The sequence below is a fragment of the Taeniopygia guttata genome, chromosome 3 (genome assembly GCF_048771995.1).
Source record: "Taeniopygia guttata chromosome 3, bTaeGut7.mat, whole genome shotgun sequence".
NCBI classification, from domain to species: domain Eukaryota; kingdom Metazoa; phylum Chordata; class Aves; order Passeriformes; family Estrildidae; genus Taeniopygia; species Taeniopygia guttata.
This window is the reverse complement of record NC_133027.1, coordinates 14,413,629-14,428,048: the sequence shown is the minus strand read 5'-3', so window position 1 is coordinate 14,428,048 and position 14,420 is coordinate 14,413,629. Positions and strand designations below refer to the sequence as shown.

Below are 14,420 nucleotides of genomic sequence, written 5' to 3'. Positions count from 1 at the left end.
ATCTGAGCCATTTTCACAGTCAGTAAAAGCTGGTAAAACAAAGCAGATCCCAAGAGGATAAACAAATAGCTTTTCAACATGGGAACAGCCAACACAGTCATCCTTGGAGGTTTTCCAGACCCAACTGAATGTAGATTGGAGCAATCTACTCCAGCCGTACAGGCATCCTGCCTTAAGCAGGAGATTACATTACTTTACCCTAGAGATTGCTCCCAATGTGTTTTATGTTCACTGGATCTTATAATATACAATGTTTCTGTACATTATTACATTATAATAATATAAAATTAGAACACAAGATTAGGCAAAATATTTACAGACTAATTTTAAGAGTGTCTGTAAACACAAGACATCAAACCCTTTGGATAATGCAGTGTAATACAGCGCCCTTGTTAAAAAACCTCTGAAAACAATTTAAAAATTGTTCCATTTAATAAGACAGGCATTTGGATTCAGTGCCTGGTAAAGCTATGGACCTTATTCTGTGAGATATTTGAGAACAACTAAAAGCCAATGCAGTCACTCACAGCTAGCATGGCTTCACGCGAGCAAAGTCCTGCTTATCTAACCCAATATCCTTTTATGACAAGGTAGCCCACCTAGTTGATGAAATAATGAGCAGTGTAATCTTTCTGGATTTCAGTGAAGTTTTTGATACTCTCTCTCTTGCAGGACAGATCTCTACAGGATCCTTATGGACAAAATGTCCAGCACAGAGCTGAATAAACACATCATGGGATGGGTGAGCAACTGACTCATGTGTTGGCCAAAAAGGGTGACAGTGAATGAGGTGACATCAGACTGGTCACCTGTCACTACCGAGGTTCCACAGGGCTCCATCCTCAGCCCTGTGCTCTTCAACATCTTCATAAATGACCTGGATGAAGGACTGGAAGGGATACTGAGCAAGTTCACAGATGCTACAAATCTGGGAGGAGCTGGTGACTCCCTTGAAGGCAGACTTTGACAAATCAAGGATGGGCAATCAGCAACCATCTGAAGTTCAACAAGAAGAATGGATGGATGCTGCACTTGGCACGGGGCAAGCCTGGATGGACAGGCAGACTGGGGAATGAGAGGCTGGACAGCAATGCCACAGAAAGGGACCAGGGGGTCCTGGTTGATGGCAAGCTCAATCTGAGCCAGCAGTGCCCTGGCAGCCAGAGGGGCCAAGTGTGTCCTGGGGACATCAGGGACAGCATCGCCAGCCAGGCAAGGCAGGGATTGTCCTGCTCTGCTCTGCACTGGGGTGACATCACCTCCAGTGCTGGGGCAGTTTTGGGTGCTACAATATAAGAAAGGCTTTAAACTACTGCCTGAGTAGTTTAAAGGAATGTTCAAAGGAGGCCACAAAGATGGTGAAGGGCCCGAGAGGAAGCTGTAGGAGGAGTGGCTGAAGTCACTTTTTCAGCCCGGAGGAAATTGAGGCCAACCTCACTGCAGGTACAGCTTCCCTGTGAGAGGAAGAGGAGGGGCAGGCACTGATCTCTGCTCTGTGGTGACAGTGACAGGACCTGAGGGAATGGCCTGAATCTGTGTCAGGGAGGCTTAGGTCAAATATTAGGAAAAGGTTTTTCACCCAGAGGGTAGCTGGGCACTGGAAGAGGCTCCCCAGGGAAGTGGCCACAGCACCAACCTGACAGAGCTCAAGCAGCATTTTGACACTGCTCTCAGGCACATGGTCCTGTGCAGAGCCAGGAGTTGGATTCTAGGATGCTCGTGGGTCCCTTCCAACTCAGCATATTCTGTGATTCTGCAAATATACACATTTATGCAATTTTCATAACTCAGGAAAAATATAACTAAATACTTTGAAAGTACATTCACAAAGGTATAAACAAATGTCCAGGATTTAAGATGGGGTTTCCGAAATGGTGGAGAAAAATATCTCTTAGACTTTAGCTTGTCCTCATGAATAAACATCACTAAGGAGAGACAGGAATTTCAGGAAAGAAAGAAAATATTTATCTATCTGAAAGGCTGACAGAAGAGATAGTACATTAAATGCAAAATATTTTATTTATTGCAAACAAAAGCTGTAATAACATTGCACAATACTGAATTTTAAGGTTTTGAAATTCTCAAAAATCACTTGTGACTTTTTTTGCTCCATATATATCTTTATATTTTTACATTAGTTTTACATTATGACAAGAGTAAATTACTTACAGAAATTAAGACAAATTGCATATAGCCTGCCACCTTACTAATAGTTCATTTATATGTAACCGAGTGTAACCATTTAACTTTGATCTGAAAGGATGATCAGATTCAATGCTTTGCTAATCATACAACAGAATGATACAGTCTGCACCAACAGTTTTTTAAATAATTAGAAGTATATGGGAATTTACTTTGTGCTGTGTGTTTTCTACAAAATGTAGGTAATAACTCACTTTGTTACTTTACTAGAGCAACAATTTCTCCCTTTTGTCTAAGATCTCTGGCAAAAATGCAGACAAATGCATAAACCCAACATTTTCAGATCCAGTGCTGAACAGCCTGGAGGGCAGTAGTAAAAGTCCTGAGTGCAGGATGGGTCCCTCGATGAGCCATCAGGAGAGACCCAGCCTCTGCACTGAACCCTGCTTCCTTGAGCTGCTGTGCGATTTCCTCCACATCCCAGCCTCCCTGCCCCTGGTTGGCCAGGAGGTGGTCAATCAGGCGTGGGCAGAAGGCACTGGACATGCACTTCACCACCAGCTTGGCGTTGAGGAGCAAGGAGAGTATTTCAGCATCACAAGTGGAATCATCAACCTACAAAGAAAGAGAAATTCAAAGTAATTAAAAATTAATTACCAGATACAGCCATCAGCCAGAACATGTCACAACGGTTCTGACTGCACAGTGTGACCTTCAAAGTGAGAGGAGCATTCCCCACGGATTAACTACAGGGATAAAGCCTTTGCATGTGTCAGAATATGTAAAGGTATGTCTTTAACACTCTACCACATTAATATAAATATCTGACCTGCACAAAGTTAAGGGATAAGAATGCTTAACAGCCTGGGATTACACAACCAGCTTTATAGACTTTTCACAGGTTTTAAATCCCAGTGCAGCACAGATCACACTATTTACCTCCATATCAAGAATGACACTCTGAGGAAGGTCAGAGCAGAGTATATTAAATTTTGGTCACTTTATATTAATATATTACATTGCATTTCACATGTTAATATGACAGGCAACATTCACAGACTCAATCAGCACCCACAGCAAGGACGAGATTCTCAAAAGAATTTAACATCTTGAAAGATGTGAAACAGAGCTGCTACCTCTGAGAGACATCCTGGATGCCACAAAAAATGTGGTTACTTGATATATGAGAACATAATACTCTCTTGAGAATCTTGTTTGTAGTTTTACAAATAACACTATAGAATACCTTAAATTCTATTTCAGTTAATTTTGCTATGTCCTTCCTGGGTTCTTTGAAACACAGTGCTGTGTTAACTTACCACTTAATGAAGCACAATTGAACAACTACATATAACCAGAAAAGGGACCCCACCCAGAGGGACCTTAACAAGCTTGAGAGGCGGCCCTGAGCAATCTTCATGAAATTCAACAAATCTTAGTGCATGGGGCTACATCTGGGTTGGTGCAATCCCAAGCCTGTACTTACAGGCTGAGCAGAGAATGGATGAGTGGAACCCTGAGGAGTGGCACTTGGGGATGTTGGTGGACAAGAATTTCAACATGACCCATCCATGTGCTCTCAGTCATACGCTATGCTGCATCCCAAACAGTGTGGGCAGCAGGGCATGGGAGGGGAGTCTATCCCTTCGCTCTGCCAACCTGCATTCAGCTCTGAGATCCCCAACATAAAGCCATGGACATTTTGAAAAGAGTGCAGAGACAGCCACCAGGCTGGAACACATCTATGAAAATAGAGGGAGATGCTAAGTCTGGAGACATTAAGGCCCTGGAGACACCTCAGAGCACCTTCCAGTACCTAAAAGGGGCTACAAGAGAGCTGGAGAGTGACTTTTTACAAGGGCATGGAGGAATGATGAAACTGTAAAAGGGCAGGTTTGGATTAGGTATTAGCAATAAATTCTTTATTGTGAGGGTGGGAGGTACTAGCACAGATTATCCAAAAAAGCTACAGGTGTCCCATTCCTGGAAGTGTTTCAAGGCCGGGTTGGATGGGGCTTTAAGCTACCTGGTCTAAAGGAAGGCGTCCCTGCCCATGGAAGGAGGATTGGAACAAGATGATCTCTAAGGTCCCTTCCAACCCAAACCATTCTGTGATTCTGTGATAAAAACAGGACCAGAGGAGGACTAGACAATAATCAGTTTTCAATTACTGTACTGTATCAAGTCATAAATAAATTAATCAAATTATGATACATTTACAAAACCATCTCTCAGTTTAAAAGGAAAAAGTAAATTGTCTGGTTACTTTTTGCATAATTCTCTATAAAAATTATAAGCCAACATACGTGATTGGTACCAGGGTACCAGCAAGTAATAAACACCCTATGATAAGTTATTTAGCACCCCTGAAGAGCAATTCAGCTGCTACAGAGGACCACAAGACATGACTACTGCATAAAGAGTGACTGGCAGTGACACTTTACAGTTGTAATTAAGCAATTTTTCATCTAATTAGCACAGAAGGTCCAGTTTACATAACAGTCCTAAGAACTGTAGGGATGTCGAGCCTTTAGGCTATCCAATCTTAGTCTTCAATTATTTAGTAACTGCCAAAAGTTAACTTGGAAATGTTTTTCTGTTGAAGACTGGCTGATCATTAAATAAAATGGGTCAGCAAACAGCTGAACATGAGCCAGAGTGTACCTAGGTGGCCATGAAGGCCAGTGGCATCCTGGCCCACATCAGCAATAGAGTGGCCAGCAGGACCAGGGCAGTGATTGTCCCCTGCACTCAGCACTGGTGAGGCCACATCTCAAATCCTGCGTCCAGTTCTGGGCCTCACACTTGCAAGAAAGACACTGAGGTGCTGGAGTAAGTCCAGAGAAGAGCAATGGGCTGGGGAAGGGTCTGGAGACTGAGGAGCTTCTGAGGGATCTGGGGGTGCTTATTTTGGACAAAAGGAGGCTCAGGGGAAATCTGAATTTCCCCTGAATTCAGGGGAATTATTGTTCTCTATAACTGCCTGAATGGAAGTTACAGTCAGATGGGGGTCACCCTTGTCCTAATTAACATGTGATAGGACAGGAGCAAGCATCCTCAGGTTGTGCCAGGGGAGGTTTACACTGGGCCCTAGGAAAATTTCTTTATGGAAAGAGTTGTGAAGCATTGGAACAGGCTGCCCAGGGAAGTAGTTCAGACTTGGTTTGGAGATGACTTTGCAATGCTGAGTTAACAGCTGGACTTGGTGAGACTTCACAGGTATTTTCTAACCTAAACAATTCTGATTCCAAAATTTCTAGTGTTTGGCATCTTGCAGCACACCATGCAGCATACTAAGCCATTATCCAAAGAGCTGACATCTCTTCTGAAATGGGACTGAAGGGATATTCTCTTCCACCTCAAAGCTCTGTGTCCTCTATTGTTAACTTGTATGTAGAATGAAACTTTACACAGAGTTCCACTGTTTGATTTTATGAACATAAAATGCAAATAGTAATTACAGTAGTGAGATTAAGAGCAGATGCAAGGTTTAATTTAAATTTTTTTAGGCTACTATTCAGTTAAGAAAAACGGCTATAGATTAGCGTGATTTTATATACCAGAAATCTACAAAATTGAGAGAGACAAATCTGAAAGAAGACTGTTCCTAGCATAAACCATTAAATATCTATCTGAGCTATACTCAGGGATAAAGATGCCCATGCAACCCACAGGCAGAGAAATCTGTCTGGACTACCAGAGAAATGAGATCAACATGGTTTCACACGCAACAAAACAGCTCCCAAAAAGGCTCTTGGGTTGTGCCCTACAGCTCCTCCTTAGGCCCAAATAGATCAGTGGGTTTAAATTGATTAACATTTCCCATTTTCTGACTAGCAAATTGTCTGAAGACATGGTAAGGAGTAGGAAACTTTTTTAATTTAGTTGTCTCCAGGCAACTGGATGGAGACACATTTAATGCAGTTAAGGCCACTGTCTGTTCCACCATTTTTGGTCAGTCATGTAGTGTCTGGCAGGTGTGAGAACAACACAGAGACACCAAGGTTTAATGATAATTGCATTTAAAAACAGGCAGCAAAGAAAGCTCAATTGACTATTTACCAGTTTTACAGCTGGAGATCATGTCCATTTTTGGGGTATCAGTTGCACATATAGAGACATTTCTAGTCACTTGTTTAAATAAAAAATAACAACCTACAGAGATTGTCAATGAATTGATGCATGTTTATAAACCTTAATTGAGACAGCGTATACACTGAAGAGTTCTGTTTAAACAGAACTGTAAGATTTTTTTAAATTAAATCAATGTAAATGTTGCTTAAGACTACATTTATTTAAAATTTTAAATCAGAACAACAAGCATTAATGTAAAAAAAAAAAACCCAAAAAACAAACTAAAACAATATAAAAGGCAAACACACAAACCATATATTTTAAAAGAAATACACCACAGAGAGTACAGTAAGTTTTTTATGCAGGAAATTGCTCAGCAAAACTATGACTCTCGAATCTAAAAAAGAGATGGCTTCAAGGGTATAGGGTAGATGGCAACATCAATAAAATTACAAAGTGCTTAATTAAAAACATTATCTCATTAAGAAAATATTAAATTTGAAGTATCAATTTAATCTAGTGGGATCAGATTATGAGAAAATAAAAAAATAGGCTTTTTTCCACTGTTTAATTCTCTGTCAAATGACACTTCAAGATGTAAAAGCTCATCCAAGTCTAAGGAGAAATTGCACAAAACCAAGAAAGAAAACCACTGGTAATTACTTAGCACATACATACAGCTGAAAATAATCAAAAGTTTAGAAAGTAGTATTTCAGAGAAAGAGCCTGTACATCAGCCCTATTCTTACTCCTCACTAGACTTGTAATTCTTCCATCTGTTCAAACCAGGATGCTGTTCCAGATGAAATTTTGATCCTCAAAATGTTACATTTTTAGAAATATTAATGGAAATCAACCTCCAGAATTATTTTTGCTAGCCATACATACCAAAGCAGCCTACAGCAGATACAGAATCCTAAACACACTACATTTTCATTTTCAAAATCACTCATTTGAGTCTGTAAAACTGAAAAACCCAGCAAATATAAAAACAACCACCTTACTATCCCAGCTTTAAAAAGCTGTTTTTTTCTGGCAGACAGCTCAGTCAAGATTTTACTAATTAATCACTTCTGATCTGCCTGCAGATGCAGAGCCCTTGCTATCCCAAGACTCTATCCAGGCCATAAAACTAAGATTATTGCTAATCCCAGAATCACTGTTCCAGTGATATGGAATACAGCTGACTGCAGTTTAAGCAGGTCTCAGAGGTGCAGGTTATCTTCTGCACAAATTAACACCCAACCACTTTCCATATTGCGTGAATAAACTATGACCCACAATAACGACAGAATCAGAGTGTGTATGTAAGAGAAACATCATTATGCCTAATCTAAAACTCTGTGCTAAGGGTGATAAATTTTTCATTAGAGTAAAGTCTGGAAGGTTTAAATGGGAGCAGCTTTCATTTTTCATATCCATCTCTCCTTCAGCAGAATTTGTCAGTGTAGATTTAGGCATGATGCCCACACACAATGTCCATGGTTACGAGTAAAAGATCTAATGGGGATAATTGCATTAAGGAGAACTTTTTTTTTCCCTTGGCTTTTCTTTTTAGGTATTGGCTAATATCTGCTTTCAAGCACTGATGTGTAGGTATTCAAGTGGTACCTTTGCTCTTGTGAGAGCACTTGGGACTACTGCATGCAGATGTGGGGCCTCCAGCACAAGACATGACTTGTTGGAATGGGTCCAAAGAAAGTCATGAAGACAATCTTAGGAGCACCTCTCCTATGAAGACAAGCTGATAGAGTTGGGGTTTTCAGCCTGGAGAAGAAAAGGCTCTGGGGAGGCCATACAACAGCCTTTTAGTACAATAGAGCTGGAGAGGGATGTTTTACAAGAGCATGGAGTGATAGGACAAGGGGAAATAGACAACCAAAACCAACCCTCTTACTTTAAATGGTTTAGATTGGATATTAGGAAGAAATTCTTCACTCTGAGGGTGGAACAGGTTGTCCAGAAAAGTTGTGGATGCCCCAGCCCTGAAAGTGTTCAAGGCCAGGATAGGCTTTGAGCAGCCTGGTCTAGTGGAAGGTGTCCCTGCCCATGCAGGGTTTGGAACTAGATGATCCAATTCCCCATCAGCATTGTTTATGCAGGCATCCAGAGGCTCTGGTATTACCAACAGGCAAAATTTCACCCATAACTTCTGCATCAGAAAATCCACAAGTTATGAAAGGTAAGGGCTGCTGATGACCTAAAAGCAGTAACAAACTGAAACCACTGTTTCCCAGAGTATTCCCTTCTCCAATAGTATTTGAGATGAAAATGCTTTTCTCTTTATTCCTTCCTGGAGTACAGATCTATAGAACAAATAAAGAAGGGGAAAAGAAACCAGTGACATAAAAATACCTAGAAAAATCAACTGGAGAAGGATATTTTATCATAATCACCATTAGCTTATACTTTAACTAGTTCTTTTAAAGATTAAGTGAATAGCCATAAATGACATACACTGGAGAACACTAGAAATTCCATTATTCCACATAAAATTTGTGATTTTTCATATTACATTTTTCAGTAAAACATGTTATAAAGGTAGGTTCAGTACTTCATCACTGAAATTATAACATGCAAATGAAGCTAAGGTATTTTTTCAGACCATAACATTTTTCTTGTTCCACTTTCTAATAAAGTATTGATTGAACAAGTATTTGCACTGCTTATATTAACCCCCACTTGTTAGCTGTTTTAACATTATAGGTACCAACAGGCAACAGAGTATTTACTTGCTCTCTCAGATGTATAACAATCAGTTTTCATCTCTGAAAGTGCACAGTGCACAAACAACACTGAAATCCTTCTCAAAAACAATCTGACATTTAAGGGCTCTATTGGCAGTAATAAGGTTATTTAGGTAAACTGTTTTTTTCTATTACTCACATAGTACACAACATAGGGGAAGAACAGTTATTTCTGTTACTCAGAAAAGACAAGTGGGAGTTCATTTAAAGATACACAATAAAAAGAGGGGTCTGCAATTTCAAAAAAGCTTACGCAAAAACTTGGGTTGGTTTATTACAGACAAAAGCTGTACAATTTCTAGTATCAGCACTTCAGCATCATCCTCAACTGTAAACATCCATAAAGCTGTCAGCAACATACAACAAATGGCCAACTAATACATCCTATCAGCAAGCAAGTGCTGTGTTTTTCTCACAGCCATGTTTGGGAGCTGTGTTAGCACTGGATCGGGGAATCAATAGCCATGATTCCCCTCTGCCAAATGTTATTTGTCTGTTTCCTGTTCCATGTAAGCAGAAATAGCCTTCCTATGAAAAATTAATTTAGAATTTGACAAAAAGCATTACCTATCTGAATACTGTTTTTTAAAAGCAAAAAGTATGAATAGAAAATGATACTGAATAAACAACATTGACATAGCTAAATAATATATGGTCTTTCAGTACAACAGCAAATAATGTAATCACAAGAGATGCATATAAAACAAAGAGTAAGAGGTACTTTTTATACAATATAGGAACAGCTTTTACATTTAGCACAGCACTCTTCTGTATTAGCTGCTTTTCTAATACCGTCACATTCCAGGTACTGGGTAAGTCTATGCCTGATATAATAAACTCAACAGTTAAATCTTCATTGACTTAAAACATTAGACCAAAGCTACCTGCTTCAAAAATTCTTGGTTATTCAGCACTCTTATAGAACAATATGCTCAAATTAATACTGAATTTAGAAGGAAAAACTAGAAACAACTTATCAGGCTGCCTCCTGTGTAAGAAAGCCAAAAAAACCCAAAATTATTTTGGGCATACAAAGTGTTTTATACTAGCAAGAAGCTAATAAGGTTCCTGGCCCTAAAAGTCCAATATAATATAATCAGCCTAGAGTGTAGGAAACTGAAAGCTGGGGCACACTAGAAAGAAATGGCCAGCTTCAAGAGCAATACAATTAGTAACCATTCAGAAAGTGCTACTGCACAGCATTATATGTTAAAAATAGTTAAATAAAATGTATTTGGACACTTATTCCTGCTGACAAGCTTCAGAATTAGTGACTTATACTGCAGCCTTCATCTGTTAACAAAGAAGTCAATTTTAAAAGGCTAACAAGAACACAGAGATGAGAAAGTGCATGCATATATCAGATTGTCAGATTTGTGTTTGCTTTTCAATAAGATCATCTTGTTTAAAAGTTACCCAAAAGCCTTGTTTTGTAGAAATGAAATCGAAAAATGCAGTTGATAAAAGAAAACAATCAATGTGCTATTGTTTTGGTGATTAATATTTATACAATTGTTTTGCAAAAAAAAACCTAAGAAAATTTGTGGTTAGGAGACTAAATTTAATCTAAGTGTTCCTTCTTATTTGCTGAAATGCAAATACACAGGGAAAAGACAGTTATGTAATGTTATATAGCAACTGACAAATATGCATTAATGTCTTTCAGTTCTTGTCCAAAGAAAAAGACAGTATTTAGATTTCTTCTCCAGAAACTTTGGCATCAAGTCTGTTTAGAATGACAGGAAAGTCCCCGAACATACCAACACGTCAAAGACGTGACATAACAGCTCTCCAAGTGTATATAAATAGATGCCACATTTGTCAGAAACAAGCTGAGTCATCTGACATACTATTATCACTTAAAAAACCCCAAAGTGAGGGAATATGAACACAGAGGTAACAATCTACTTTATGTATCAGAATAGTTTCTGTTCCACCACACTGACACAGAACAGCATACCAAGTAATCTAAAGGAAGTGCTATGAGGTTTAATCACCTCAAGTATGTACAGAAGCTCTTACCAGCCCTGTGTTATTGCTCACTGTGGACACAATAGCTGTGGAAAACCTTAACAATGGTACGTGTCACAGCAGTCTCTGCTTACTACACCAAGATAAAAGAGCTAACTTACTACCTCAGCCTCTGAAAGGTGGTTCATTCAACTGTTCATACCTTAGCAACAGCTGTTATCTGCTCCAGGGCCACAGCATGAAGGTCTTGGTCTTTGCTTTCTACCAGCAGTTTCAGGGATGGCAGCAGGAGGGACTGGTTAAGCAGCAGCAAACATAATTCTTTTATACACTGAAACAAAAAGTAGATTCTCTCAGTGTGATCTCTGAAGGCACTACCATCATCATTCACAATAAAATTTATGAAAATTTTATGTCAAATGCAAAATGAAAACCACACTTCCACAACAAATGAACTCCCTGTTGGAAACACATCCTTGGAAACTAGAAAGAACAGATTTTAAAAATGTGAAACACTGGTTAAAGTGCAACTTTTGTTAGATTAAGAAAAGGCAGGTACTGAATCACCATTACAACCAGGAGTTTTACTGAAAAATAACAGCAGTTGCACAGCTCTCTGTGGGACTAATATATTTGTTCTTACTGAAATACTGCAAAACACAGGAAAAAACGTTGACAGACACCTGTGATAATTCTGTAACTCAATTTTGCAATCAGAAAAGTAGAACAAAATAAAGAGGAAATAACAGCACTTACCACAGTTGAATACTGTTTCTGTTGCAAAAAGCTTCAAAATTTTATACAGTATTTTATACACAACTGAAGTTTAGCAAATTAAGTTTCTGTTATTCATTTAGTTTCCTATATTTGATAATACACCATAAATTTAGCATCACACAACTTAAAGACAAAACTGGCCAGAAAATACCTTCTAAATTTAAAAAACCCGTATACCTCAACAAATCTTTTGTGCACTTCCAAAACTTTACCTTGTCCCTTAGTTGAACAACTAAACAACATGTCCTACATGAGAGCTGTTTTATTTTCCTCAATATTGTAGTGATTTGTTCATCTACACATCAAAAAGTATTTCAACCTAAAAACTATCTTATAAACCAAATTATAACTTTCCTTTCCCTTTTTGTCATTTCTGAGAATTTAGACTTCCCAACGAGGCCCATCAGAGATGTCCCATTTTCCAAGGCACTTTACACTAGGGACTCTGGATATTGTATGGTAGTTACACTGAAAATGGTATCCATCTCTTAAGAGATGCTCTCTTTCACTCTTAACAATTTGAGAGCAATTGTCAAAGGAGCTCATCAGCTAAATATTAAGCTAAGAGAATGCAAGTCATGTATTTTTTATGTCTTTTGAACTTTAATGATAACTGTAACAATTTAATGACCAAGATGATCCACACATTTAGTAGCATCGTTTCAGCAGCTGTGAGCCTAAAAGCCTAACTATTATTCGAAGATGAGGAGACATTAAATATTCCAAATGTAATGTACTGCACAGATACATGGCCCTGCTTGTGACAGGGAGCTCTCTGGCTGTACTCGCTCAGTCTTTTCTAAATTTACACCTTAAAGAAAAGCAGCGTAGAAGGATATATTCCACCACACTAAGCTCTGAGTCACTAAGGCAAGCCTTGTTCTCTTATTCAGACTTGTTCCTTTAAACTCACATTCAGTACTGCTACTGATTCTTGATGCTTAGAATCACACAATACACTGAGTTGGAAGGGACCCACAAGCATCATCCAAGTCCAGCTCCTGGCCCTGCACAGGACCATCCCCCAGAGTCACACCATGTGCCTGAGAGCACTGCCCAAATGCTTCGTAAACTCTGTCCATCTTGGTGCTGTGATGACTTCCCTGGGGAGCCCGTTCCAGAACCCAACACCCCTGGGGGAAGAACCTTTTCCTAATAGCCAACCTAAATCCCCTGACAAAACTTCAGGCCATTCCCTCAGGTCCTGTCACTGTCACCAGAGAGCAGAGATCAGTGCCTGCCCCTCCTCTTCCCCTCACAAGGAAGCTGGGACTCTAGCTAACACTTTAATGTCTTGTATTGTGCACCCCAAACTGCCCCAGTGCAGAGCAGAGCAGGACAATCCCTCCCTTGCCCGGCTGGCGATGCTGTCCCTGATGTCCCCAGGACAGAGATGGCCCTCCTGGCTGCCAGGGCACTGCTGGCTCATGTTCAACCTACCCCCTCCATGTTCAACCAGGACCCTCAGGCCCCTTTCTGCAGTGCTGCTCTCCAACCTCTCATTCCCCAGTCTGTAAACCCAGGCTTGCCCCATCCCAGGTACAGAATCCGGCACGTTCCTTTGTTAAACTCCGTACAGTTGGTGCTTGCCCAGCCCTGTGATTTGTCCTGGTCTCTCTGCAGGGCCTCTCTATCCTTGAGGAAGTCAACAGATCATCCCATGTTGTGAATGATATGATGTGGATCAAGGAATAGGAAGACTAAATAAATACATTAAGCTTTATCTTAGCATTCATATGCTTATTAAACTTCTAGTAATTTCATATTCCACTGGATTGAGCTGCATACTTGCCATTCCATCAAACTTACTGAAAGAAAAGTCATGGATTCATTATACACTTCTTTTCTTGAAAATGTGTATTCACAGCAATATTAAGAAAAATATATTCTGAGAATTATAAAATACATAATCTGAGCAAAACAGCAATTTTACCATGCTTGGTAACATTCCCCTTTCAAAACCAGCTGGACAAGTTGAATAACTTTCTGCCTGATGGTAGCATGTCTAGCAGACATACTCAGTCTTAACTACCATGCCCAAGTACAGAAGAAGCCATAATCTCTTCTGAAGAAGAAGTAACAATTTCATTTCTTTTTTCAATTGCATTTCTTTTTTCACAGGAAGGGACTGGACAGCTTGCCAGCCACCAAAGACTGTCCAAATAGTACAAGTATCAACTTGTATCGCTGCCACTAATGACTACAGGGCTGCTCTGGACAGGAATTGAAAACCCAAGCCCAGGAAGGGAAGTCATCACCCACAGCACTTCTCAGAGCAACGTAAGTGGGTTTCTGTTCTGCAGTGAGCACTTGAAAGCATTCAAGTGTCTGCTGCCTGCCATGAGAGACTCTGCTTAGAGGGGGTTTGATGTTATCTGTGAGAGGGTCAAGGGAAGGCCCAATTCAAAGTCTGAATCACCATGATTTAGTTGAAACTTTTGTATGACAACTTTTGTCTTCTATCTAGTTATGCAGCTATAAGTGGTTCACTGTGACATCAACGAGGCAAATAAACCATATGTCATAGCAGTCTGGTTTGGGTCCAGTATTATTCAGTATTTTCATGGATGGCTTGAAGGGCCGGATAATGAGTACAAACAGCATTATGTCTGGAGAGGCTAAAAACAGACTGAAAAGCAGCATTTAAATTCAACATTATCTGAAGAAAATGAGCAGACACAACTGTGTATGAACAAAATCACACTATGT

At 39.7% G+C, this 14,420-nt stretch overlaps 1 protein-coding gene across 1 annotated transcript in view; it reads right to left on the bottom strand.

The window, feature by feature from the left end:
- Window positions 1-2,000: 2,000 nt before the first annotated feature.
- Window positions 2,001-14,420, bottom strand: part of NBAS (NBAS subunit of NRZ tethering complex) — a 157,507-nt gene continuing 145,087 nt past the window's right edge. Inside the window, exons 51-52 of the mRNA XM_012572811.5 lie at window positions 11,137-11,265; window positions 2,001-2,757 (exon numbers count right to left, since the gene is read on the bottom strand). Coding sequence (XP_012428265.5) covers window positions 2,482-2,757; window positions 11,137-11,265 — 405 coding nt within the window. The 3' untranslated portion in view covers window positions 2,001-2,481. The remainder of the gene's footprint in view (window positions 2,758-11,136; window positions 11,266-14,420) is intronic.